This window comes from Oncorhynchus gorbuscha, unplaced genomic scaffold (genome assembly GCF_021184085.1).
Source record: "Oncorhynchus gorbuscha isolate QuinsamMale2020 ecotype Even-year unplaced genomic scaffold, OgorEven_v1.0 Un_scaffold_387, whole genome shotgun sequence".
NCBI lineage: Eukaryota > Metazoa > Chordata > Actinopteri > Salmoniformes > Salmonidae > Oncorhynchus > Oncorhynchus gorbuscha.
Genome location: NW_025745234.1, coordinates 353,752 through 381,251, shown reverse-complemented (window position 1 = coordinate 381,251; position 27,500 = coordinate 353,752). Strand labels below are relative to the sequence as shown.

The window sequence follows — 27,500 nt, the reverse complement described above, 5'->3', positions numbered from 1 at the left end:
CACCTGACTAATAACATCTGATTACCAAACACCTGACTAATAACATCTGATTACCAAACGCCTGACTAATAACATCTGATTACCAAACACCTGACTAATAACACCTGACTAATAACATCTGATTACCAAACACCTGACTAATAACATCTGATTACCAAACACCTGACTAATAACATCTGATTACCAAACACCTGACTAATAACATCTGATTACCAAACACCTGACTAATAACATCTGATTACCTGACTAATAACATCTGATTACCTGACTAATAACACCTGACTAATAACATCTGATTACCAAACACCTGACTAATAACATCTGATTACCAAACACCTGACTAATAACATCTGATTACCTGACTAATAACATCTGATTACCTGACTAATAACACCTGACTAATAACATCTGATTACCTGACTAATAACATTTGATTACCAAACGCCTGACTAATAACATCTGATTACCTGACTAATAACATCTGACTAATAACATTTGATTACCAAACACCTGACTAATAACATCTGATTACCAAACACCTGACTAATAACACCTGACTAATAACATCTGATTACCAAACACCTGACTAATAACATCTGATTACCAAACACCTGACTAATAACATCTGATTACCAAACACCTGACTAATAACATCTGATTACCAAACACCTGACTAATAACATCTGATTACCTGACTAATAACATCTGATTACCTGACTAATAACATCTGATTACCTGACTAATAACACCTGACTAATAACATCTGATTACCAAACACCTGACTAATAACATCTGATTACCAAACACCTGACTAATAACATCTGATTACCTGACTAATAACATTTGATTACCAAACGCCTGACTAATAACATCTGATTACCTGACTAATAACATCTGACTAATAACATCTGATTACCTGACTAATAACATTTGATTACCAAACGCCTGACTAATAACATCTGATTACCTGACTAATAACATCTGACTAATAACATTTGATTACCAAACACCTGACTAATAACATCTGATTACCTGACTAATAACATTTGATTACCAAACACCTGACTAATAACATCTGATTACCAAACACCTGACTAATAACATCTGATTACCAAACACCTGACTAATAACATCTGATTACCTGACTAATAACATCTGATTACCTGACTAATAACACCTGACTAATAACATTTGACTACCAAACACCTGACTAATAACATCTGATTACCAAACGCCTGACTAATAACACCTGACTAATAACATCTGATTACCAAACACCTGACTAATAACATCTGATTACCAAACGCCTGACTAATAACATCTGATTACCAAACACCTGACTAATAACATCTGATTACCAAACACCTGACTAATAACATCTGATTACCAAACACCTGACTAATAACATCTGATTACCAAACACCTGACTAATAACACCTGACTAATAACATCTGATTACCAAACACCTGACTAATAACATCTGATTACCAAACACCTGACTAATAACATCTGATTACCAAACACCTGACTAATAACATCTGATTACCAAACACCTGACTAATAACATCTGATTACCAAACACCTGACTAATAACATCTGATTACCAAACACCTGACTAATAACATCTGATTACCAAACGCCTGACTAATAACACCTGACTAATAACATCTGATTACCAAACGCCTGACTAATAACATCTGATTACCAAACACCTGACTAATAACATCTGATTACCAAACACCTGACTAATAACATCTGATTACCAAACACCTGACTAATAACATCTGATTACCAAACACCTGACTAATAACATCTGATTACCAAACACCTGACTAATAACACCTGACTAATAACATCTGATTACCAAACACCTGACTAATAACATCTGACTAATAACATCTGATTACCAAACGCCTGACTAATAACATCTGACTAATAACATCTGATTACCAAACGCCTGACTAATAACATCTGACTAATAACATCTGATTACCAAACACCTGACTAATAACATCTGATTACCAAACACCTGACTAATAACATCTGATTACCAAACACCTGACTAATAACACCTGACTAATAACATCTGATTACCAAACGCCTGACTAATAACATCTGATTACCAAACACCTGACTAATAACATCTGACTAATAACACCTGACTAATAACATCTGATTACCAAACGCCTGACTAATAACATCTGACTAATAACATCTGATTACCAAACACCTGACTAATAACATCTGATTACCAAACACCTGACTAATAACATCTGATTACCAAACGCCTGACTAATAACATCTGATTACCAAACACCTGACTAATAACATCTGATTACCAAACACCTGACTAATAACATCTGATTACCAAACGCCTGACTAATAACATCTGATTACCAAACACCTGACTAATAACATCTGATTACCAAACATCTGACTAATAACATCTGATTACCAAACACCTGACTAATAACATCTGATTACCAAACATCTGACTAATAACATCTGATTACCAAACACCTGACTAATAACATCTGATTACCAAACATCTGACTAATAACATCTGAATACCAAACACCTGACTAATAACATCTGATTACCAAACATCTGACTAATAACATCTGATTACCAAACACCTGACTAATAACATCTGATTACCAAACATCTGACTAATAACATCTGAATACCAAACACCTGACTAATAACATCTGATTACCAAACACCTGACTAATAACATCTGATTACCAAACACCTGACTAATAACATCTGATTACCAAACACCTGACTAATAACATCTGATTACCAAACGCCTGACTAATAACACCTGACTAATAACATCTGAATACCAAACACCTGACTAATAACATCTGATTACCAAACACCTGACTAATAACATCTGAATACCAAACATCTGACTAATAACATCTGATTACCAAACACCTGACTAATAACATCTGATTACCAAACATCTGACTAATAACATCTGAATACCAAACACCTGACTAATAACATCTGATTACCAAACACCTGACTAATAACATCTGATTACCAAACACCTGACTAATAACATCTGATTACCAAACGCCTGACTAATAACACCTGACTAATAACATCTGAATACCAAACACCTGACTAATAACATCTGATTACCAAACGCCTGACTAATAACACCTGACTAATAACATCTGATTACCAAACACCTGACTAATAACATCTGATTACCAAACACCTGACTAATAACATCTGATTACCAAACACCTGACTAATAACATCTGATTACCAAACACCTGACTAATAACATCTGATTACCAAACGCCTGACTAATAACACCTGACTAATAACATCTGATTACCAAACACCTGACTAATAACACCTGACTAATAACACCTGACTATTAACACCTGACTAATAACACCTGACTAATAACATTGATTTGAATTCTCTAGGATACAAACCTTCACCTCAGCTAACTGGAAGGAGAGAGGAGAGGATTGAGGATTAGATAGAGAAGAGAGAAGGAGAGGAAAAGGAGAGGGGTAGAGTATGGAAAGAGGGAAGAGGAGAGAGAGGGATGGAGAGAGAGAAGAGGAGAGAGAGGGAGAGGATGGAAAGAGAGAAGAGAGAGGGAGAGGATGGAAAGAGAGAAGAGAGAGGGAGAGGATGGAAAGAGAGGAGAGAGAGGGAGAGGGAGAGGATGGAAAGAGAGAAGAGAGAGGGAGAGGATGGAAAGAGAGAAGAGAGAGGGAGAGGATGGAAAGAGAGAAGAGAGAGGGAGAGGATGGAAAGAGAGAAGAGAGAGGGAGAGGATGGAAAGAGAGGAGAGAGAGGGAGAGGGAGAGGATGGAAAGAGAGAAGAGAGAGGGAGAGGATGGAAAGAGAAAGAGAGGGAGAGGATGGAAAGAGAGAAGAGAGAGAGAGGATGGAAAGAGAGAGAGAGAGAGGGAGAGGATGGAAAGAGAGGAGAGAGAGGGAGAGGGAGAGGATGGAAAGAGAGAAGAGAGAGAGAGAGGATGGAAAGAGAGAAGAGAGAGGGAGAGGATGGAAAGAGAGGAGAGAGAGGGAGAGGGAGAGGATGGAAAGTGAGAAGAGAGAGGGAGAGGGAGAGGATGGAAAGTGAGAAGAGAGAGGGAGAGGATGGAAAGAGAGAAGAGAGAGGGAGAGGATGGAAAGAGAGAAGAGAGAGAGAGAGGATGGAAAGAGAGAAGAGAGAGAGAGAGGATGGAAAGAGAGAAGAGAGAGGGAGAGGGAGAGGATGGAAAGTGAGAAGAGAGAGAGGAGAGGGAGAGGATGGAAAGAGAGGAGAGAGAGGGAGAGGGAGAGGATGGAAAGTGAGAAGAGAGAGGGAGAGGGGGGATGGAAAGTGAGAAGAGAGAGGGAGAGGGAGAGGATGGAAAGAGAGGAGAGAGAGGGAGAGGATGGAAAGAGAGGAGAGAGAGGGAGAGGATGGAAAGAGAGGAGAGAGAGGGAGAGGATGGAAAGAGAGGAGAGAGAGGGAGAGGATGGAAAGAGGAGAGAGAGGGAGAGGATGGAAAGAGAGGAGAGAGAGGGAGAGGATGGAAAGAGAGAGGGAGAGGGAGAGGATGGAAAGTGAGAAGAGAGAAGAGAGAGGGAGAGGATGGAAAGTGAGAAGAGAGAGGGAGAGGATGGAAAGAGAGGAGAGAGAGGGAGAGGATGGAAAGAGAGGAGAGAGAAGAGAGAGGGAGAGGATGGAAAGTGAGAGTGAGGATGGAAAGTGAGAAGAGAGAGGGAGAGGGAGAGGATGGAAAGTGAGAAGAGAGAGGGAGAGGATGGAAAGAGAGAAGAGAGAGGGAGAGGGAGAGGATGGAGAGAGAGAAGAGAGAGGGAGAGGGAGAGGATGGAAAGTGAGAAGAGAGAGGGAGAGGGAGAGGATGGAGAGAGAGAAGAGGAGGGATGGAGGATTAGATAGAGAATAAAGGAGAGAGAGAAGAGAGAGAGAAGAGGAGGTAGAAGAGGTAGAAGAGGAGGTAGAGGAGGGATAGAGGATTAGATAGAGAATAAAGGAGAGAGAGGTAGAGGATTAGATAGAGAATAAAGGAGAGAGAGGTAGAGGAGGGATGGAGGATTAGATAGAGAATAAAGGAGAGGAGAGAGAAGAGGAGGTAGAGGAGGGATGGAGGATTAGATAGAGAATAAAGGAGAGATACAGCGGAGTGAATACCTTAACTTGTTTCTTGCGGTTCTCGTTCTCATCCAGCGGCTGTCTGATGACGATGGGCTCACGCACCTCCGAGATCACCTCCGCCACCTGGTGCACACACACAGGTTAAAACTTTCACTACACCTTTACTGTGTGTGTGTGTGTGTGTGTGTGTGTGTGTGTGTGTGTGTGTGTGTGTGTGTGTGTGTGTGTGTGTGTGTGTGTGTGTGTGTGTGTGTGTGTGTGTGTGTGTGTGTGTGTGTGTGTGTGTGTCCTACGGTCTGAATGCGTCTGTGGTCGTCAGGTATCAGGGTCAGTAGTTTCTCCGTCAGCAGAGAGACCAGAGAGGGAGGAGTCTGAGGTAGGACCAGCATCTCCTGTAACACAGCCACCACACGCTTCCTATACACACACACACACACACACACACACACACACACACACACACACACACACACACACACACACACACACACACACAGAGAGAGTTACATGAACACTTTCTGTAGCACCATATACAAGGAGAAAGATAAACCTGATTGACTTCCTGCCCGACTAGACGCACTGTCGTTGAATGAACCAATGGTTGTGTACCACGTTATCGACTGAGTCCTTAGCTGATATGTTAAAGAGATCAGACTACATCATCTGATAAATATCTATCCAGGCGTCTGTTATGTTGTCAAGCACGAACTCAACTACTGATGGCTACATTACCTCCCCCATCCCCTCCTCCACCTCTCACCCATAGCTTCCTCCACCTCTCACCCATCCCCTCCTCCCATCCCCCCCTCTCACCTTCCTCCCTCTTCATTGGTATCCAGACAGCCGGTGAGGTGGATGAGTTGTTGAGAGATGAACTCTTTAGTCATGACCAGCTCCAGTTGAGCAAAGTCTCCTTTCTGCTCTTCAGACAACACCGGGACACACTTCACATACCTGGTATTACACAGTAATAACAGTTACCGTACCCGGTATTACACCGGGACACACTTCACATACCCGGTATTACACAGTAATAACAGTTACCGTACCCGGTATTACACAGTAATAACAGTTACCGTACCCGGTATTACCCAGTAATAACAGTTACCATACCCGGTATTACCCAGTAATAACAGTTACCGTACCCGGTATTACCCAGTAATAACAGTTACCGTACCCGGTATTACCCAGTAATAACAGTTACCGTACCCGGTATTACCCAGTAATAACAGTTACCGTACCCGGTATTACCCAGTAATAACAGTTACCGTACCCGGTATTACACAGTAATAACAGTTACCGTACCCGGTATTACACAGTAATAACAGTTACCGTACCCGGTATTACACAGTAATAACAGTTACCGTACCCGGTATTACACAGTAATAACAGTTACCGTACCCGGTATTACACAGTAATAACAGTTACCGTACCCGGTATTACACAGTAATAACAGTTACCGTACCCGGTATTACACAGTAATAACAGTTACCGTACCCGGTATTACACAGTAATAACAGTTACCGTACCCGGTATTACACAGTAATAGTTATAACACTTCATATACCTGGTATTACACAGTAATAGTTATAACACTTCATATACCTGGTATTACACAGTAATAGTTATAACACTTCATATACCTGGTATTACACAGTAATAGTTATAACACTTCATATACCTGGTATTACACAGTAATAGTTATAACACTTCATATACCTGGTATTACACAGTAATAGTTATAACACTTCATATACCTGGTATTACACATTAGTTAACACTTCATATACCTGGTATTACACAGTAATAGTTATAACACTTCATATACCCGGTATTACACAGTAATAGTTATAACACTTCATATACCTGGTATTACACAGTAATAGTTATAACACTTCATATACCTGGTATTACACATTAGTTAACACTTCATATACCTGGTATTACACAGTAATAGTTATAACACTTCATATACCTGGTATTAGACAGTAATAACAGTTAACACTTCACACTCAGTGTCATGCCATGAAAAATCCATAAGGAGTTGGCAAGAGAGCACAAACTGACTGGCACCCAGGCTACCTTGACATATCTACATGTTACACACACACTACATAACCAAAAGGGTATGTGGACAACTGCTCATCCAACATCTCATTCCAAACGGGTACTGATGTTGGGGGTGATTAGGCCCTGCAGTAGGCTTTCCAATTCATCCCAAAGGTGTTCGATTATATACAAATATACATCAGTTATAACATGTTAACACTACTACACTGTCTTCATATACCAGTTATAACATGTTAACACTACTACACTGTCTTCATATACCAGTTATAACATGTTAACACTACTACACTGTCTTCATATACCAGTTATAACATGTTAACACTACTACACTGTCTTCATATACCTGTTATAACACTACTACACTGTCTTCATATACCAGTTATAACATGTTAACACTACTACACTGTCTTCATATACCAGTTATAACATGTTAACACTACTACACTGTCTTCATATACCAGTTATAACATGTTAACACTACTACACTGCCTTCATATACCAGTTATAACACTACTACACTGTCTTCATATACCTGTTATAACACTACTACACTGCCTTCATATACCAGTTATAACACTACTACACTGTCTTCATATACCAGTTATAACATGTTAACACTACTACACTGTCTTCATATACCTGTTATAACACTACTACACTGTCTTCATATACCTGTTATAACATGTTAACACTACACTACTATACTGTCTGGACACACCTAGTAGCAATGTTTCTCTGGTTGGCAGACAGCACTGGCAGGCCCTTCACATATCTAGAGAGAACAGACGGGAGACAATGGACTGTATTCACAAAGAGGCTCAGAGGAGGAGTACTGATCCGGTCCATTTCACTAGAACCTAACAGGCCAAACTGATCCTAGATCAGAACCCCTACCCTGAGACAACGGCCTGTCAGAGTGCTGATCCGGTCCAAACTGATCCTAGATCAGAACCCCTACCCTGAGACAACGGCCTGTCAGAGTGCTGATCCGGTCCATATCACTAGAACCTAACAGGCCAAACTGATCCTAGATCAGAACCCCTACCCTGAGACAACGGCCTGTCAGAGTACTGATCCGGTCCAAACTGATCCTAGATCAGAACCCCTACCCTGAGACAACGGCCTGTCAGATTCTATCTATCCAGTCTAGATATCACTAGGACTAGTCTTAAAATACTGGTCCTATAGACAGACTTGAGTCAGTGTTTCCCCAAACCTCTCCTCCAATACCCCCAAGCCTGTCCAAGGATTTGATATATTCCACGACTAGCAGAGCTGATGTACCCTGGGAAAGGGTTGGGGCGGGTACTGGCTAGAGGTACATACAGGAGAGGGTAGGGGGAGTTGACATATGTGATGTAGTCAGGGTGGTGTAGTGGTGGTCTTACCCGTAGTCAGGGTGATGTAGTGGTGGTCTTACCCGTAGTCAGGGTGGTGTGGTGGTAGTCTTACCCGTAGTCAGGGTGGTGTAGTGGTGGTCTTACCCGTAGTCAGGGTGGTGTAGTGGTGGTCTTACCCGTAGTCAGGGTGATGTATGGGGTGTAGTGGTGGTCTTACCCGTAGTCAGGGTGGTGTAGTGGTGGTCTTACCCGTAGTCAGGGTGATGTAGTGGTGGTCTTACCCGTAGTCAGGGGGATGTATGGGGTGGTCTTACCCGTAGTCAGGGTGATGTATGGGGTGGTCTTACCCGTAGTCAGGGTGATGTATGGGGTGGTCTTACCAGTAGTCAGGGTGGTGTATGGGGTGTAGTGGGGTTCTTACCCGTAGTCAGGGTGATGTATGGGGTGTAGTGGGGTTCTTACCCGTAGTCAGGGTGATGTATGGAGTGTAGTGGTGGTCTTACCCGTAGTCAGGGTGGTGTATGGGGTGTAGTGGTGGTCTTACCCGTAGTCAGGGTGATGTATGGGGTGTAGTGGTGGTCTTACCCGTAGTCAGGGTGATGTATGGGGTGTAGTGGTGGTCTTACCCGTAGTCGGGGTGGTGTAGTGGTGGTCTTACCCGTAGTCAGGGTGGTGTATGGGGTGTAGTGGTGGTCTTACCCGTAGTCAGGGTGATGTATGGGGTGTAGTGGTGGTCTTACCCGTAGTCAGGGTGATGTATGGGGTGTAGTGGTGGTCTTACCCGTAGTCAGGGTGATGTATGGGGTGGTCTTACCCGTAGTCAGGGTGATGTAGGGGTGGTCTTACCCGTAGTCAGGGTGGTGTATGGGGTGTAGTGGTGGTCTTACCCGTAGTCAGGGTGGTGTAGTGGTGATCTTACCCGTAGTCAGGTGATGTAGTGGTGGTCTTACCCGTAGTCAGGTGATGTAGTGGTGGTCTTACCCGTAGTCAGGGTGGTGTAGTGGTGGTCTTACCCGTAGTCAGGGTGGTGTATGGGGTGTAGTGGTGGTCTTACCCGTAGTCAGGTGATGTAGTGGTGGTCTTAACCGTAGTCAGGGTGATGTATGGGGTGGTCTTACCCGTAGTCAGGGTGATGTAGTGGTGGTCTTACCCGTAGTCATGGTGATGTATGGGGTGTAGTGGTGGTCTTACCCGTAGTCAGGGTGATGTATGGAGTGTAGTGGTGGTCTTACCCGTAGTCAGGGTGGTGTAGTGGTGGTCTTACTCGTTGTCAGGGTGATGTATGGGGTGTAGTGATGGTCTTACCCGTAGTCAGGGTGGTGTATGGGGTGTAGTGGTGGTCTTACCCGTAGTCAGGGTGATGTATGGGGTGTAGTGGTGGTCTTACCCGTAGTCAGGGTGATGTATGGGGTGTAGTGGTGGTCTTACCCGTAGTCAGGGTGATGTATGGGGTGTAGTGGTGGTCTTACCCGTAGTCGGGGTGGTGTAGTGGTGGTCTTACCCGTAGTCAGGGTGGTGTATGGGGTGTAGTGGTGGTCTTACCCGTAGTCGGGGTGGTGTAGTGGTGGTCTTACCCGTAGTCAGGGTGGTGTATGGGGTGTAGTGGTGGTCTTACCCGTAGTCAGGGTGATGTATGGGGTGTAGTGGTGGTCTTACCCGTAGTCAGGGTGATGTATGGGGTGTAGTGGTGGTCTTACCCGTAGTCAGGGTGATGTATGGGGTGGTCTTACCCGTAGTCAGGGTGATGTAGGGGTGGTCTTACCCGTAGTCAGGGTGGTGTATGGGGTGTAGTGGTGGTCTTACCCGTAGTCAGGGTGGTGTAGTGGTGATCTTACCCGTAGTCAGGCGATGTAGTGGTGGTCTTACCCGTAGTCAGGTGATGTAGTGGTGGTCTTACCCGTAGTCAGGGTGGTGTAGTGGTGGTCTTACCCGTAGTCAGGGTGGTGTATGGGGTGTAGTGGTGGTCTTACCCGTAGTCAGGTGATGTAGTGGTGGTCTTAACCGTAGTCAGGGTGATGTATGGGGTGGTCTTACCCGTAGTCAGGGTGATGTAGTGGTGGTCTTACCCGTAGTCATGGTGATGTATGGGGTGTAGTGGTGGTCTTACCCGTAGTCAGGGTGATGTATGGAGTGTAGTGGTGGTCTTACCCGTAGTCAGGGTGGTGTAGTGGTGGTCTTACTCGTTGTCAGGGTGATGTATGGGGTGTAGTGATGGTCTTACCCGTAGTCAGGGTGGTGTATGGGGTGTAGTGGTGGTCTTACCCGTAGTCAGGGTGATGTAGTGGTGGTCTTACCCGTAGTCAGGGTGATGTATGGGGTGGTCTTACCCGTAGTCAGGGTGATGTATGGGGTGGTCTTACCCGTAGTCAGGGTGATGTATGGGGTGGTCTTACCAGTAGTCAGGGTGGTGTATGGGGTGTAGTGGGGTTCTTACCCGTAGTCAGGGTGATGTATGGGGTGTAGTGGGGTTCTTACCCGTAGTCAGGGTGATGTATGGAGTGTAGTGGTGGTCTTACCCGTAGTCAGGGTGGTGTATGGGGTGTAGTGGTGGTCTTACCCGTAGTAAGGGTGATGTATGGGGTGTAGTGGTGGTCTTACCCGTAGTCAGGGTGATGTATGGGGTGTAGTGGTGGTCTTACCCGTAGTCGGGGTGGTGTAGTGGTGGTCTTACCCGTAGTCAGGGTGGTGTATGGGGTGTAGTGGTGGTCTTACCCGTAGTCAGGGTGATGTATGGGGTGTAGTGGTGGTCTTACCCGTAGTCAGGGTGATGTATGGGGTGTAGTGGTGGTCTTACCCGTAGTCAGGGTGATGTATGGGGTGGTCTTACCCGTAGTCAGGGTGATGTAGGGGTGGTCTTACCCGTAGTCAGGGTGGTGTATGGGGTGTAGTGGTGGTCTTACCCGTAGTCAGGGTGGTGTAGTGGTGGTCTTACCCGTAGTCAGGTGATGTAGTGGTGGTCTTACCCGTAGTCAGGTGATGTAGTGGTGGTCTTACCCGTAGTCAGGGTGGTGTAGTGGTGGTCTTACCCGTAGTCAGGGTGGTGTATGGGGTGTAGTGGTGGTCTTACCCGTAGTCAGGTGATGTAGTGGTGGTCTTAACCGTAGTCAGGGTGATGTATGGGGTGGTCTTACCCGTAGTCAGGGTGATGTAGTGGTGGTCTTACCCGTAGTCATGGTGATGTATGGGGTGTAGTGGTGGTCTTACCCGTAGTCAGGGTGATGTATGGAGTGTAGTGGTGGTCTTACCCGTAGTCAGGGTGGTGTAGTGGTGGTCTTACTCGTTGTCAGGGTGATGTATGGGGTGTAGTGATGGTCTTACCCGTAGTCAGGGTGGTGTATGGGGTGTAGTGGTGGTCTTACCCGTAGTCAGGGTGATGTAGTGGTGGTCTTACCCGTAGTCAGGGTGATGTATGGGGTGGTCTTACCCGTAGTCAGGGTGATGTATGGGGTGGTCTTACCCGTAGTCAGGGTGATGTATGGGGTGGTCTTACCAGTAGTCAGGGTGGTGTATGGGGTGTAGTGGGGTTCTTACCCGTAGTCAGGGTGATGTATGGGGTGTAGTGGGGTTCTTACCCGTAGTCAGGGTGATGTATGGAGTGTAGTGGTGGTCTTACCCGTAGTCAGGGTGGTGTATGGGGTGTAGTGGTGGTCTTACCCGTAGTCAGGGTGATGTATGGAGTGTAGTGGTGGTCTTACCCGTAGTCAGGGTGATGTATGGGGTGTAGTGGTGGTCTTACCCGTAGTCAGGGTGATGTATGGGGTGGTCTTACCCGTAGTCAGGGTGATGTAGGGGTGGTCTTACCCGTAGTCAGGGTGGTGTATGGGGTGTAGTGGTGGTCTTACCCGTAGTCAGGGTGGTGTAGTGGTGATCTTACCCGTAGTCAGGTGATGTAGTGGTGGTCTTACCCGTAGTCAGGTGATGTAGTGGTGGTCTTACCCGTAGTCAGGGTGGTGTAGTGGTGGTCTTACCCGTAGTCAGGGTGGTGTATGGGGTGTAGTGGTGGTCTTACCCGTAGTCAGGTGATGTAGTGGTGGTCTTAACCGTAGTCAGGGTGATGTATGGGGTGGTCTTACCCGTAGTCAGGGTGATGTAGTGGTGGTCTTACCCGTAGTCATGGTGATGTATGGGGTGTAGTGGTGGTCTTACCCGTAGTCAGGGTGATGTATGGAGTGTAGTGGTGGTCTTACCCGTAGTCAGGGTGGTGTAGTGGTGGTCTTACTCGTTGTCAGGGTGATGTATGGGGTGTAGTGATGGTCTTACCCGTAGTCAGGGTGGTGTATGGGGTGTAGTGGTGGTCTTACCCGTAGTCAGGGTGATGTAGTGGTGGTCTTACCCGTAGTCAGGGTGATGTATGGGGTGGTCTTACCCGTAGTCAGGGTGATGTATGGGGTGGTCTTACCCGTAGTCAGGGTGATGTATGGGGTGGTCTTACCAGTAGTCAGGGTGGTGTATGGGGTGTAGTGGGGTTCTTACCCGTAGTCAGGGTGATGTATGGGGTGTAGTGGGGTTCTTACCCGTAGTCAGGGTGATGTATGGAGTGTAGTGGTGGTCTTACCCGTAGTCAGGGTGGTGTATGGGGTGTAGTGGTGGTCTTACCCGTAGTCAGGGTGATGTATGGGGTGTAGTGGGGTTCTTACCCGTAGTCAGGGTGATGTATGGGGTGTAGTGGGGTTCTTACCCGTAGTCAGGGTGATGTATGGAGTGTAGTGGTGGTCTTACCTGTAGTCAGGGTGGTGTATGGGGTGTAGTGGTGGTCTTACCCGTAGTCAGGGTGATGTATGGGGTGTAGTGGTGGTCTTACCCGTAGTCAGGGTGATGTATGGGGTGTAGTGGTGGTCTTACCCGTAGTCGGGGTGGTGTAGTGGTGGTCTTACCCGTAGTCAGGGTGGTGTATGGGGTGTAGTGGTGGTCTTACCCGTAGTCAGGGTGATGTATGGGGTGTAGTGGTGGTCTTACCCGTAGTCAGGGTGATGTATGGGGTGTAGTGGTGGTCTTACCCGTAGTCAGGGTGATGTATGGGGTGGTCTTACCCGTAGTCAGGGTGATGTAGGGGTGGTCTTACCCGTAGTCAGGGTGGTGTATGGGGTGTAGTGGTGGTCTTACCCGTAGTCAGGGTGGTGTAGTGGTGATCTTACCCGTAGTCAGGTGATGTAGTGGTGGTCTTACCCGTAGTCAGGGTGGTGTATGGGCTGTAGTGGTGGTCTTACCCGTAGTCAGGGTGGTGTAGTGGTGGTCTTACCCGTAGTCAGGGTGATGTATGGGGTGTAGTGGGGTTCTTACCCGTAGTCAGGGTGATGTATGGGGTGTAGTGGGGTTCTTACCCGTAGTCAGGGTGATGTATGGAGTGTAGTGGTGGTCTTACCCGTAGTCAGGGTGGTGTATGGGGTGTAGTGGTGGTCTTACCCGTAGTCAGGGTGATGTATGGGGTGTAGTGGTGGTCTTACCCGTAGTCAGGGTGGTGTAGTGGTGGTCTTACCCGTAGTCAGGGTGGTGTATGGGCTGTAGTGGTGGTCTTACCCGTAGTCAGGGTGGTGTAGTGGTGCTCTTACCCGTAGTCAGGGTGGTGTAGTGGTGGTCTTACCCGTAGTCAGGGTGATGTATGGGGTGTAGTGGTGGTCTTACCCGTAGTCAGGGTGATGTATGGGGTGTAGTGGTGGTCTTACCCGTAGTCAGGGTGATGTATGGGGTGTAGTGGTGGTCTTACCCGTAGTCGGGGGTGTGTGGTGGTGGTGGTCTTACCCGTAGTCAGGGTGGTGTATGGGGTGTAGTGGTGGTCTTACCCGTAGTCAGGGTGATGTATGGGGTGTAGTGGTGGTCTTACCCGTAGTCAGGGTGATGTATGGGGTGTAGTGGTGGTCTTACCCGTAGTCAGGGTGATGTATGGGGTGGTCTTACCCGTAGTCAGGGTGATGTAGGGGTGGTCTTACCCGTAGTCAGGGTGGTGTATGGGGTGTAGTGGTGGTCTTACCCGTAGTCAGGGTGGTGTAGTGGTGATCTTACCCGTAGTCAGGTGATGTAGTGGTGGTCTTACCCGTAGTCAGGGTGGTGTATGGGCTGTAGTGGTGGTCTTACCCGTAGTCAGGGTGGTGTAGTGGTGCTCTTACCCGTAGTCAGGGTGGTGTAGTGGTGGTCTTACCCGTAGTCAGGGTGATGTATGGGGTGTAGTGGGGTTCTTACCCGTAGTCAGGGTGGTGTATGGGGTGTAGTGGTGGTCTTACCCGTAGTCAGGGTGATGTATGGGGTGTAGTGGTGGTCTTACCCGTAGTCAGGGTGATGTATGGGGTGTAGTGGTGGTCTTACCCGTAGTCAGGGTGATGTATGGGGTGGTCTTACCCGTAGTCAGGGTGATGTAGGGGTGGTCTTACCCGTAGTCAGGGTGGTGTATGGGGTGTAGTGGTGGTCTTACCCGTAGTCAGGGTGGTGTAGTGGTGATCTTACCCGTAGTCAGGTGATGTAGTGGTGGTCTTACCCGTAGTCAGGGTGGTGTATGGGCTGTAGTGGTGGTCTTACCCGTAGTCAGGGTGGTGTAGTGGTGCTCTTACCCGTAGTCAGGGTGGTGTAGTGGTGGTCTTACCCGTAGTCAGGGTGATGTATGGGGTGTAGTGGGGTTCTTACCCGTAGTCAGGGTGATGTATGGGGTGTAGTGGGGTTCTTACCCGTAGTCAGGGTGATGTATGGAGTGTAGTGGTGGTCTTACCCGTAGTCAGGGTGGTGTATGGGGTGTAGTGGTGGTCTTACCCGTAGTCAGGGTGATGTATGGGGTGTAGTGGTGGTCTTACCCGTAGTCAGGGTGGTGTAGTGGTGGTCTTACCCGTAGTCAGGGTGGTGTAGTGGTGCTCTTACCCGTAGTCAGGGTGGTGTAGTGGTGGTCTTACCCGTAGTCAGGGTGATGTATGGGGTGTAGTGGTGGTCTTACCCGTAGTCAGGGTGATGTATGGGGTGTAGTGGTGGTCTTACCCGTAGTCAGGGTGATGTATGGGGTGTAGTGGTGGTCTTACCCGTAGTCGGGGTGGTGTAGTGGTGGTCTTACCCGTAGTCAGGGTGGTGTATGGGGTGTAGTGGTGGTCTTACCCGTAGTCAGGGTGATGTATGGGGTGTAGTGGTGGTCTTACCCGTAGTCAGGGTGATGTATGGGGTGTAGTGGTGGTCTTACTCGTAGTCAGGGTGATGTATGGGGTGGTCTTACCCGTAGTCAGGTGATGTAGTGGTGGTCTTACCCGTAGTCAGGGTGGTGTAGTGGTGGTCTTACCCGTAGTCAGGGTGGTGTAGTGGTGGTCTTACCCGTAGTCAGGGTGATGTAGTGGTGGTCTTACCCGTAGTCAGGGTGATGTAGTGGTGGTCTTACCCGTAGTCAGGGTGATGTAGTGGTGGTCTTACCCGTAGTCAGGGTGATGTATGGGGTGTAGTGGTGGTCTTACCCTTAGTCCGGGTGATGTAGTGGTGGTCTTACCCGTAGTCAGGGTGATGTATGGGGTGTAGTGGTGGTCTTACCCGTAGTCAGGGTGATGTATGGGGTGTAGTGGTGGTCTTACCCGTAGTCAGGGTGATGTAGTGGTGTACTTACCCGTAGTCAGGGTGGTGTATGGGGTGTAGTGGTGGTCTTACCCGTAGTCAGGGTGGTGTAGTGGTGGTCTTACCCGTAGTCAGGGTGGTGTAGTGGTGGTCTTACCCGTAGTCAGGGTGGTGTAGTGGTGGTCTTACCCGTAGTCAGGGTGGTGTATGGGGTGTAGTGGTGGTCTTACTCGTAGTCAGGGTGATGTATGGGGTGTAGTGGTGGTCTTACCCGTAGTCAGGGTGATGTAGTGGTGGTCTTACCCGTAGTCAGGGTGATGTAGTGGTGGTCTTACCCGTAGTCAGGGTGATGTAGTGGTGGTCTTACCCGTAGTCAGGGTGATGTATGGGGTGTAGTGGTGGTCTTACCCGTAGTCAGGGTGGTGTATGGGGTGTAGTGGTGGTCTTACCCGTAGTCAGGGTGGTGTATGGGGTGTAGTGGTGGTCTTACCCGTAGTCAGGGTGGTGTATGGGGTGTAGTGGTGGTCTTACCCGTAGTCAGGGTGATGTAGTGGTGGTCTTACCCGTAGTCAGGGTGATGTAGTGGTGGTCTTACCCGTAGTCAGGGTGATGTATGGGGTGTAGTGGTGGTCTTACCCGTAGTCAGGGTGGTGTATGGGGTGTAGTGGGGGTCTTACCCGTAGTCAGGGTGGTGTAGTGGGGTCTTACCCATAGTCAGGGTGATGTATGGGGTGTAGTGGTGGTCTTACACATAGTCAGGGTGGTGTAGTGGGTGTAGTGGTGGTCTTAAACATAGTCAGGGTGATGTATGGGGTGTAGTGGTGGTCTTACCCATAGTCAGGGTGATGTATGGGGTGTAGTGGTGGTCTTACCCATAGTCAGGGTGATGTATGGGGTGTAGTGGTGGTCTTACCCGTAGTCAGGGTGATGTAGTGGTGGTCTTACCTGTAGTCAGGGTGATGTAGTGGTGGTCTTACCCGTAGTCAGGGTGGTGTAGTGGTGGTCTTACCCGTAGTCAGGGTGGTGTAGTGGTGGTCTTACCCGTAGTCAGGGTGATGTATCGGGTGTAGTGGTGGTCTTACCCGTAGTCAGGGTGATGTAGTGGTGGTCTTACCCGTAGTCAGGGTGGTGTAGTGGTGGTCTTACCCGTAGTCAGGGTGGTGTAGTGGTGGTCTTACCCGTAGTCAGGGTGGTGTATGGGGTGTAGTGGTGGTCTTACCCGTAATCAGGGTGATGTATGGGGTGTAGTGGTGGTCTTACACGTAGTCAGGGTGATGTAGTGGTGGTCTTACCCGTAGTCAGGGTGATGTAGTGGTGGTCTTACCCGTAGTCAGGGTGATGTAGTGGTGGTCTTACCCGTAGTCAGGGTGATGTATGGGGTGTAGTGGTGGTCTTACACGTAGTCAGGGTGGTGTATGGGGTGTAGTGGTGGTCTTACCCGTAGTCAGGGTGATGTATGAGGTGTAGTGGGGTTCTTACCCGTAGTCAGGGTGGTGTATGGGGTGTAGTGGTGGTCTTACCCGTAGTCAGGGTGGTGTATGGGGTGTAGTGGTGGTCTTACCCGTAGTCAGGGTGATGTAGTGGTGGTCTTACCCGTAGTCAGGGTGGTGTAGTGGTGGTCTTACCCGTAGTCAGGGTGATGTATGGGGTGTAGTGGTGGTCTTACACGTAGTCAGGGTGATGTAGTGGTGGTCTTACCCGTAGTCCGGGTGATGTAGTGGTGGTCTTACCCGTAGTCAGGGTGATGTATGGGGTGTAGTGGTGGTCTTACACGTAGTCAGGGTGGTGTATGGGGTGTAGTGGTGGTCTTACCCGTAGTCAGGGTGATGTATGGGGTGTAGTGGTGGTCTTACCCGTAGTCAGGGTGATGTAGTGGTGGTCTTACCCGTAGTCAGGGTGGTGTAGTGGTGGTCTTACCCGTAGTCAGGGTGATGTATGGGGTGTAGTGGTGGTCTTACTCGTAGTCAGGGTGATGTATGGGGTGTAGTGGTGGTCTTACCCGTAGTCAGGGTGATGTATGGGGTGGTCTTACCCGTAGTCAGGGTGATGTAGTGGTGGTCTTACCCGTAGTCAGGGTGATGTAGTGGTGGTCTTACCCGTAGTCAGGGTGATGTATGGGGTGTAGTGGTGGTCTTACCCGTAGTCAGGGTGGTGTAGTGGTGGTCTTACCCGTAGTCAGGGTGGTGTATGGGGTGTAGTGGTGGTCTTACCCGTAGTCAGGGTGATGTAGTGGTGGTCTTACCCGTAGTCAGGGTGATGTATGGGGTGTAGTGGTGGTCTTACCCGTAGTCAGGGTGGTGTATGGGGTGTAGTGGTGGTCTTACCCGTAGTCAGGGTGGTGTATGGGGTGTAGTGGTGGTCTTACCCGTAGTCAGGGTGGTGTATGGGGTGTAGTGGTGGTCTTACCCGTAGTCAGGGTGGTGTAGTGGTGATCTTACCCGTAGTCAGGTGATGTAGTGGTGGTCTTACCCGTAGTCAGGGTGGTGTATGGGCTGTAGTGGTGGTCTTACCCGTAGTCAGGGTGGTGTAGTGGTGCTCTTACCCGTAGTCAGGGTGGTGTAGTGGTGGTCTTACCCGTAGTCAGGGTGATGTATGGGGTGTAGTGGGGTTCTTACCCGTAGTCAGGGTGATGTATGGGGTGTAGTGGGGTTCTTACCCGTAGTCAGGGTGATGTATGGAGTGTAGTGGTGGTCTTACCCGTAGTCAGGGTGGTGTATGGGGTGTAGTGGTGGTCTTACCCGTAGTCAGGGTGATGTATGGGGTGTAGTGGTGGTCTTACCCGTAGTCAGGGTGGTGTAGTGGTGGTCTTACCCGTAGTCAGGGTGGTGTAGTGGTGCTCTTACCCGTAGTCAGGGTGGTGTAGTGGTGGTCTTACCCGTAGTCAGGGTGATGTATGGGGTGTAGTGGTGGTCTTACCCGTAGTCAGGGTGATGTATGGGGTGTAGTGGTGGTCTTACCCGTAGTCAGGGTGATGTATGGGGTGTAGTGGTGGTCTTACCCGTAGTCGGGGTGGTGTAGTGGTGGTCTTACCCGTAGTCAGGGTGGTGTATGGGGTGTAGTGGTGGTCTTACCCGTAGTCAGGGTGATGTATGGGGTGTAGTGGTGGTCTTACCCGTAGTCAGGGTGATGTATGGGGTGTAGTGGTGGTCTTACTCGTAGTCAGGGTGATGTATGGGGTGGTCTTACCCGTAGTCAGGTGATGTAGTGGTGGTCTTACCCGTAGTCAGGGTGGTGTAGTGGTGGTCTTACCCGTAGTCAGGGTGGTGTAGTGGTGGTCTTACCCGTAGTCAGGGTGATGTAGTGGTGGTCTTACCCGTAGTCAGGGTGATGTAGTGGTGGTCTTACCCGTAGTCAGGGTGATGTAGTGGTGGTCTTACCCGTAGTCAGGGTGATGTATGGGGTGTAGTGGTGGTCTTACCCTTAGTCCGGGTGATGTAGTGGTGGTCTTACCCGTAGTCAGGGTGATGTATGGGGTGTAGTGGTGGTCTTACCCGTAGTCAGGGTGATGTATGGGGTGTAGTGGTGGTCTTACCCGTAGTCAGGGTGATGTAGTGGTGTACTTACCCGTAGTCAGGGTGGTGTATGGGGTGTAGTGGTGGTCTTACCCGTAGTCAGGGTGGTGTAGTGGTGGTCTTACCCGTAGTCAGGTGGTGTAGTGGTGGTCTTACCCGTAGTCAGGGTGGTGTAGTGGTGGTCTTACCCGTAGTCAGGGTGGTGTATGGGGTGTAGTGGTGGTCTTACTCGTAGTCAGGGTGATGTATGGGGTGTAGTGGTGGTCTTACCCGTAGTCAGGGTGATGTAGTGGTGGTCTTACCCGTAGTCAGGGTGATGTAGTGGTGGTCTTACCCGTAGTCAGGGTGATGTAGTGGTGGTCTTACCCGTAGTCAGGGTGATGTATGGGGTGTAGTGGTGGTCTTACCCGTAGTCAGGGTGGTGTATGGGGTGTAGTGGTGGTCTTACCCGTAGTCAGGGTGGTGTATGGGGTGTAGTGGTGGTCTTACCCGTAGTCAGGGTGGTGTATGGGGTGTAGTGGTGGTCTTACCCGTAGTCAGGGTGATGTAGTGGTGGTCTTACCCGTAGTCAGGGTGATGTAGTGGTGGTCTTACCCGTAGTCAGGGTGATGTATGGGGTGTAGTGGTGGTCTTACCCGTAGTCAGGGTGGTGTATGGGGTGTAGTGGGGTCTTACCCGTAGTCAGGGTGGTGTAGTGGGGGTCTTACCCATAGTCAGGGTGATGTATGGGGTGTAGTGGTGGTCTTACACATAGTCAGGGTGGTGTAGTGGGTGTAGTGGTGGTCTTAAACATAGTCAGGGTGATGTATGGGGTGTAGTGGTGGTCTTACCCATAGTCAGGGTGATGTATGGGGTGTAGTGGTGGTCTTACCCATAGTCAGGGTGATGTATGGGGTGTAGTGGTGGTCTTACCCGTAGTCAGGGTGATGTAGTGGTGGTCTTACCTGTAGTCAGGGTGATGTAGTGGTGGTCTTACCCGTAGTCAGGGTGGTGTAGTGGTGGTCTTACCCGTAGTCAGGGTGGTGTAGTGGTGGTCTTACCCGTAGTCAGGGTGATGTATCGGGTGTAGTGGTGGTCTTACCCGTAGTCAGGGTGATGTAGTGGTGGTCTTACCCGTAGTCAGGGTGGTGTAGTGGTGGTCTTACCCGTAGTCAGGGTGGTGTAGTGGTGGTCTTACCCGTAGTCAGGGTGGTGTATGGGGTGTAGTGGTGGTCTTACCCGTAATCAGGGTGATGTATGGGGTGTAGTGGTGGTCTTACACGTAGTCAGGGTGATGTAGTGGTGGTCTTACCCGTAGTCAGGGTGATGTAGTGGTGGTCTTACCCGTAGTCAGGGTGATGTAGTGGTGGTCTTACCCGTAGTCAGGGTGATGTATGGGGTGTAGTGGTGGTCTTACACGTAGTCAGGGTGGTGTATGGGGTGTAGTGGTGGTCTTACCCGTAGTCAGGGTGATGTATGAGGTGTAGTGGGGTTCTTACCCGTAGTCAGGGTGGTGTATGGGGTGTAGTGGTGGTCTTACCCGTAGTCAGGGTGGTGTATGGGGTGTAGTGGTGGTCTTACCCGTAGTCAGGGTGATGTAGTGGTGGTCTTACCCGTAGTCAGGGTGGTGTAGTGGTGGTCTTACCCGTAGTCAGGGTGATGTATGGGGTGTAGTGGTGGTCTTACACGTAGTCAGGGTGATGTAGTGGTGGTCTTACCCGTAGTCCGGGTGATGTAGTGGTGGTCTTACCCGTAGTCAGGGTGATGTATGGGGTGTAGTGGTGGTCTTACACGTAGTCAGGGTGGTGTATGGGGTGTAGTGGTGGTCTTACCCGTAGTCAGGGTGATGTATGGGGTGTAGTGGTGGTCTTACCCGTAGTCAGGGTGATGTAGTGGTGGTCTTACCCGTAGTCAGGGTGGTGTAGTGGTGGTCTTACCCGTAGTCAGGGTGATGTATGGGGTGTAGTGGTGGTCTTACTCGTAGTCAGGGTGATGTATGGGGTGTAGTGGTGGTCTTACCCGTAGTCAGGGTGATGTATGGGGTGGTCTTACCCGTAGTCAGGGTGATGTAGTGGTGGTCTTACCCGTAGTCAGGGTGATGTAGTGGTGGTCTTACCCGTAGTCAGGGTGATGTATGGGGTGTAGTGGTGGTCTTACCCGTAGTCAGGGTGGTGTAGTGGTGGTCTTACCCGTAGTCAGGGTGGTGTATGGGGTGTAGTGGTGGTCTTACCCGTAGTCAGGGTGATGTAGTGGTGGTCTTACCCGTAGTCAGGGTGATGTATGGGGTGTAGTGGTGGTCTTACCCGTAGTCAGGGTGGTGTATGGGGTGTAGTGGTGGTCTTACCCGTAGTCAGGGTGGTGTATGGGGTGTAGTGGTGGTCTTACCCGTAGTCAGGGTGGTGTATGGGGTGTAGTGGTGGTCTTACCCGTAGTCAGGGTGATGTAGTGGTGGTCTTACCCGTAGTCAGGGTGATGTAGTGGTGGTCTTACCCGTAGTCAGGGTGATGTATGGGGTGTAGTGGTGGTCTTACCCGTAGTCAGGGTGGTGTATGGGGTGTAGTGGGGGTCTTACCCGTAGTCAGGGTGGTGTAGTGGGGGTCTTACCCATAGTCAGGGTGATGTATGGGGTGTAGTGGTGGTCTTACACATAGTCAGGGTGGTGTAGTGGGTGTAGTGGTGGTCTTAAACATAGTCAGGGTGATGTATGGGGTGTAGTGGTGGTCTTACCCATAGTCAGGGTGATGTATGGGGTGTAGTGGTGGTCTTACCCATAGTCAGGGTGATGTATGGGGTGTAGTGGTGGTCTTACCCGTAGTCAGGGTGATGTAGTGGTGGTCTTACCTGTAGTCAGGGTGATGTAGTGGTGGTCTTACCCGTAGTCAGGGTGGTGTAGTGGTGGTCTTACCCGTAGTCAGGGTGGTGTAGTGGTGGTCTTACCCGTAGTCAGGGTGATGTATCGGGTGTAGTGGTGGTCTTACCCGTAGTCAGGGTGATGTAGTGGTGGTCTTACCCGTAGTCAGGGTGGTGTAGTGGTGGTCTTACCCGTAGTCAGGGTGGTGTAGTGGTGGTCTTACCCGTAGTCAGGGTGGTGTATGGGGTGTAGTGGTGGTCTTACCCGTAATCAGGGTGATGTATGGGGTGTAGTGGTGGTCTTACACGTAGTCAGGGTGATGTAGTGGTGGTCTTACCCGTAGTCAGGGTGATGTAGTGGTGGTCTTACCCGTAGTCAGGGTGATGTAGTGGTGGTCTTACCCGTAGTCAGGGTGATGTATGGGGTGTAGTGGTGGTCTTACACGTAGTCAGGGTGGTGTATGGGGTGTAGTGGTGGTCTTACCCGTAGTCAGGGTGATGTATGAGGTGTAGTGGGGTTCTTACCCGTAGTCAGGGTGGTGTATGGGGTGTAGTGGTGGTCTTACCCGTAGTCAGGGTGGTGTATGGGGTGTAGTGGTGGTCTTACCCGTAGTCAGGGTGATGTAGTGGTGGTCTTACCCGTAGTCAGGGTGGTGTAGTGGTGGTCTTACCCGTAGTCAGGGTGATGTATGGGGTGTAGTGGTGGTCTTACACGTAGTCAGGGTGATGTAGTGGTGGTCTTACCCGTAGTCCGGGTGATGTAGTGGTGGTCTTACCCGTAGTCAGGGTGATGTATGGGGTGTAGTGGTGGTCTTACACGTAGTCAGGGTGGTGTATGGGGTGTAGTGGTGGTCTTACCCGTAGTCAGGGTGATGTATGGGGTGTAGTGGTGGTCTTACCCGTAGTCAGGGTGATGTAGTGGTGGTCTTACCCGTAGTCAGGGTGGTGTAGTGGTGGTCTTACCCGTAGTCAGGGTGATGTATGGGGTGTAGTGGTGGTCTTACTCGTAGTCAGGGTGATGTATGGGGTGTAGTGGTGGTCTTACCCGTAGTCAGGGTGATGTATGGGGTGGTCTTACCCGTAGTCAGGGTGATGTAGTGGTGGTCTTACCCGTAGTCAGGGTGATGTAGTGGTGGTCTTACCCGTAGTCAGGGTGATGTATGGGGTGTAGTGGTGGTCTTACCCGTAGTCAGGGTGGTGTAGTGGTGGTCTTACCCGTAGTCAGGGTGGTGTATGGGGTGTAGTGGTGGTCTTACCCGTAGTCAGGGTGATGTAGTGGTGGTCTTACCCGTAGTCAGGGTGATGTATGGGGTGTAGTGGTGGTCTTACCCGTAGTCAGGGTGATGTAGTGGTGGTCTTACCCGTAGTCAGGGTGGTGTATGGGGTGTAGTGGTGGTCTTACCCGTAGAGGTACTCAGCGAAGGTAGCAGCCTCGGGCAGCAGCTTCTCCAACATCTCCTCTCCTTCATCCCCTTTAGTCTTAACGAACTCACACAGAGCCCTCCAGTACAACACGCTCTCACAGGACAGAGACCCAGCCGGGACCAGCATCCTACAGAGAGACAGACAGAGACTCAGCCGGGACCAGCATCCTACAGAGAGAGACCCAGCCAGGACCAGCATCCTACAGAGAGAGACCCAGCCAGGACCAGCATCCTACAGAGACAGTCAGAGACCCAGCCGGGACCAGCATCCTACAGAGAGAGACCCAGCCAGGACCAGCATCCTACAGAGACAGTCAGAGACCCAGCCGGGACCAGCATCCTACAGAGAGAGACCCAGCCAGGACCAGCATCCTACAGAGACAGTCAGAGACCCAGCCGGGACCAGCATCCTACAGAGAGAGACCCAGCCAGGACCAGCATCCTACAGAGACAGTCAGAGACCCAGCCGGGACCAGCATCCTACAGAGAGAGACCCAGCCAGGACCAGCATCCTACAGAGAGACAGACAGAGACTCAGCCGGGACCAGCATCCTACAGAGAGACAGACAGAGAACCAGCCGGGACCAGCATCCTACAGAGAGACAGTCAGAGACCCAGCCGGGACCAGCATCCTACAGAGAGAGAGACAGTCAGAGACCCAGCCAGGACCAGCATCCTACAGAGAGAGACCCAGCCAGGACCAGCATCCTACAGAGAGACAGTCAGAGACCCAGCCAGGACCAGCATCCTACAGAGAGACAGTCAGAGACCCAGCCAGGACCAGCATCCTACAGAGACAGACAGTCAGAGACCCAGCCGGGACCAGCATCCTACAGAGAGACAGACAGAGAACCAGCCGGGACCAGCATCCTACAGAGAGAGAGACAGAGACCCAGCCAGGACCAGCATCCTACAGAGAGACAGTCAGAGACCCAGCCGGGACCAGCATCCTACAGAGAGACAGACAGTCAGAGAACCAGCCGGGACCAGCATCCTACAGAGAGACAGTCAGAGACCCAGCCGGGACCAGCATCCTACAGACAGACAGACAGTCAGAGAACCAGCCGGGACCAGCATCCTACAGAGAGACAGTCAGAGACCCAGCCAGGACCAGCATCCTACAGAGAGACAGTCAGAGACCCAGCCGGGACCAGCATCCTACAGAGAGAGAGACAGTCAGAGACCCAGCCAGGACCAGCATCCTACAGAGAGAGAGACAGAGACCCAGCCGGGACCAGCATCCTACAGAGAGACAGTCGGAGACCCAGCCAGGACCAGCATCCTACAGAGAGACAGTCAGAGACCCAGCCAGGACCAGCATCCTACAGAGAGACAGACAGTCAGAGACCCAGCCAGGACCAGCATCCTACAGAGAGAGACAGTCAGAGACCCAGCCGGGACCAGCATCCTACAGAGAGAGAGACAGTCAGAGACCCAGCCAGGACCAGCATCCTACAGAGAGAGAGACAGAGACCCAGCCGGGACCAGCATCCTACAGAGAGACAGTCGGAGACCCAGCCAGGACCAGCATCCTACAGAGAGACAGTCAGAGACCCAGCCAGGACCAGCATCCTACAGAGAGACAGACAGTCAGAGACCCAGCCGGGACCAGCATCCTACAGAGAGACAGTCAGAGACCCAGCCAGGACCAGCATCCTACAGAGAGAGAGACAGAGACCCAGCCAGGACCAGCATCCTACAGAGAGACAGACAGAGACCCAGCCAGGACCAGCATCCTACAGAGAGAGAGACAGAGACCCAGCCAGGACCAGCATCCTACAGAGAGACAGACAGAGACCCAGCCAGGACCAGCATCCTACAGAGAGACAGACAGTCAGAGACCCAGCCAGGACCAGCATCCTACAGTGTGTGTGTGTGTGTGTGTGTGTGTGTGTGTGTGTGTGTGTGTGTGTGTGTGTGTGTGTGTACCTGTCGTCCAGCTGAAGGCGGTGGTGGAGCAGCTGGTCCTGAGGTGTGTGTGTGAATAGAGCGGTCAGTGTGTCCAGGGCGGTCTGAGAGCAGTTCTCTACATCCAGTTTGTGTAACAGCTCCAACACATCACCCTGGAGAAGATTCAGCCAGGCTGGGAGGAGACGGACCTGCACCACCTCCCTCACCGATTCTACAACACACACAGAGGTAAAGACACACACCGGAAAATGTATAGCGTGGGGGGGGGGCATTCAAGGACATTCAGAGACTTGTCCCGAAGCCACTCCTGCATTGTCTTGGCTGTGTGCTTAGGGTCCTGTTGGAAGGTGAACCTTCACCCTAGTCTGAGGTCCTGAGCGCTTCTGTTCATCCCTCAATCCTGACTAGTCTCCCAGTCCCTGCCGCTGAAAAACAACCCCCACAGCACAATGCTGCCACCACCGTGCTTCACCGTAGGGACGGTGCCAGGTTTCCTCCAGACTTGACGCTTGGCATTCAGGTCAAAGAGATCTATCTTGGTTTAATCAGACAGGAGAATCTTATTTCTCATGGTCTGAGAGTCCTTCGGGTGTTTTTTGGCAAACTCCAAGCTGGCTGTCATGTGCCTTTTACTGAGGAGTGGCTTCCATCTGGCCACTCTACCATAAAGGTCTGGAGTGCTGCAGAGATGGTTGTCCTTCTGGAAGGTTCTCCCATCTCCACAGAGGAACTCTGGAGCTCTGTCAGAGTGACCATCGGGTTCTTGGTCACCTCCCTGACCAAGGTCCTTCTCCCACGATTTCTCAGTTTGGCCGGGTGGCCAGCTCTAGGAAGAGTCTTGGTGGTTCCAAACTTCTTCCATTTAAGAATGATGGAGGCCACTGTGTTCTTGGGGACCTTCAATGCTGCAGAATGATGGAGGCCACTGTGTTCTTGGGGACCTTCAATGCTGCAGAATGATGGAGGCCACTGTGTTCTTGGGGACCTTCAATGCTGCAGAATGATGGAGGCCACTGTGTTCTTGGGGACCTTCAATGCTGCAGAATGATGGAGGCCACTGTGTTCTTGGGGACCTTCAATGCTGCAGAAATGTTTTGGTACCCTTCCCCAGATCTGTGCCTCGACACAATCCTGTCTCGGAGCTCTATGGACAAGTCCTTCGACCTCATGGCTTGGTTGTTTGCTCTGACATGCACTGTCAACTGTGGGACCTTATATAGACAGGTGTGTGCCTTTCCAAATCATGTCCAATCAATTGAATTGACCACAGGTGGACTCCAATCAAGTTGAAGAAACACCTCAAGGATGATCAATGGAAACAGGAAGTACCTGAGATCAATTTCAAGTCTCATAGCAAAGGGTCTGAATATTTATGCAAGTAAGGTATTTTTTTTTTATATAAATGTAAAAATATGTTTAAACCTGTTTTTGCATTGTCATGAAGAGGTACTGTGATGTCATGAAGAGGTACTGTGATGTCATTAAGAGGTACTGTGATGTCATTAAGAGGTACTGTGATGTCATTAAGAGGTACTGTGATGTCATTAAGAGGTACTGTGATGTCATTAAGAGGTACTGTGATGTCATTAAGAGGTACTGTGATGTCATTAAGAGGTACTGTACTATCCGACGAGGTAAACGGACGACCGAGCCGACGAGGTAAACGGACGACCGAGCCGACGAGGTAAACGGACGACCGAGCCGACGAGGTAAACGGACGACCGAGCCGACGAGGTAAACGGACGACCGAGCCGACGAG

General features: G+C 49.9%; 1 protein-coding gene across 7 annotated transcripts in view; it reads right to left on the bottom strand.

Moving 5' to 3' along the window:
- The window catches only part of LOC124018071 (condensin complex subunit 3-like), an 80,617-nt gene that overhangs the window by 46,401 nt on the left and 6,716 nt on the right, over nucleotides 1–27,500 (bottom strand). For 4 of the 7 annotated variants that reach the window (XR_006835561.1, XR_006835562.1, XR_006835563.1 and 1 more), the window contains exons 7-13: nucleotides 25,760–25,952; nucleotides 23,809–23,958; nucleotides 7,932–7,985; nucleotides 5,957–6,097; nucleotides 5,437–5,560; nucleotides 5,180–5,266; nucleotides 3,456–3,470 (exon numbers count right to left, since the gene is read on the bottom strand). Coding sequence is in view for 1 of the 7 variants with exons in the window: in XM_046333329.1 (XP_046189285.1) it covers nucleotides 5,180–5,266; nucleotides 5,437–5,560; nucleotides 5,957–6,097; nucleotides 23,809–23,958; nucleotides 25,760–25,952 (695 nt within the window). In the remaining 6 variants the exon portion in view is untranslated. The remainder of the gene's footprint in view (nucleotides 1–3,455; nucleotides 3,471–5,179; nucleotides 5,267–5,436; nucleotides 5,561–5,956; nucleotides 6,098–7,931; nucleotides 7,986–23,808; nucleotides 23,959–25,759; nucleotides 25,953–27,500) is intronic. The other 3 variants (XR_006835565.1, XR_006835566.1, XM_046333329.1) reach the window with 3 other exon arrangements.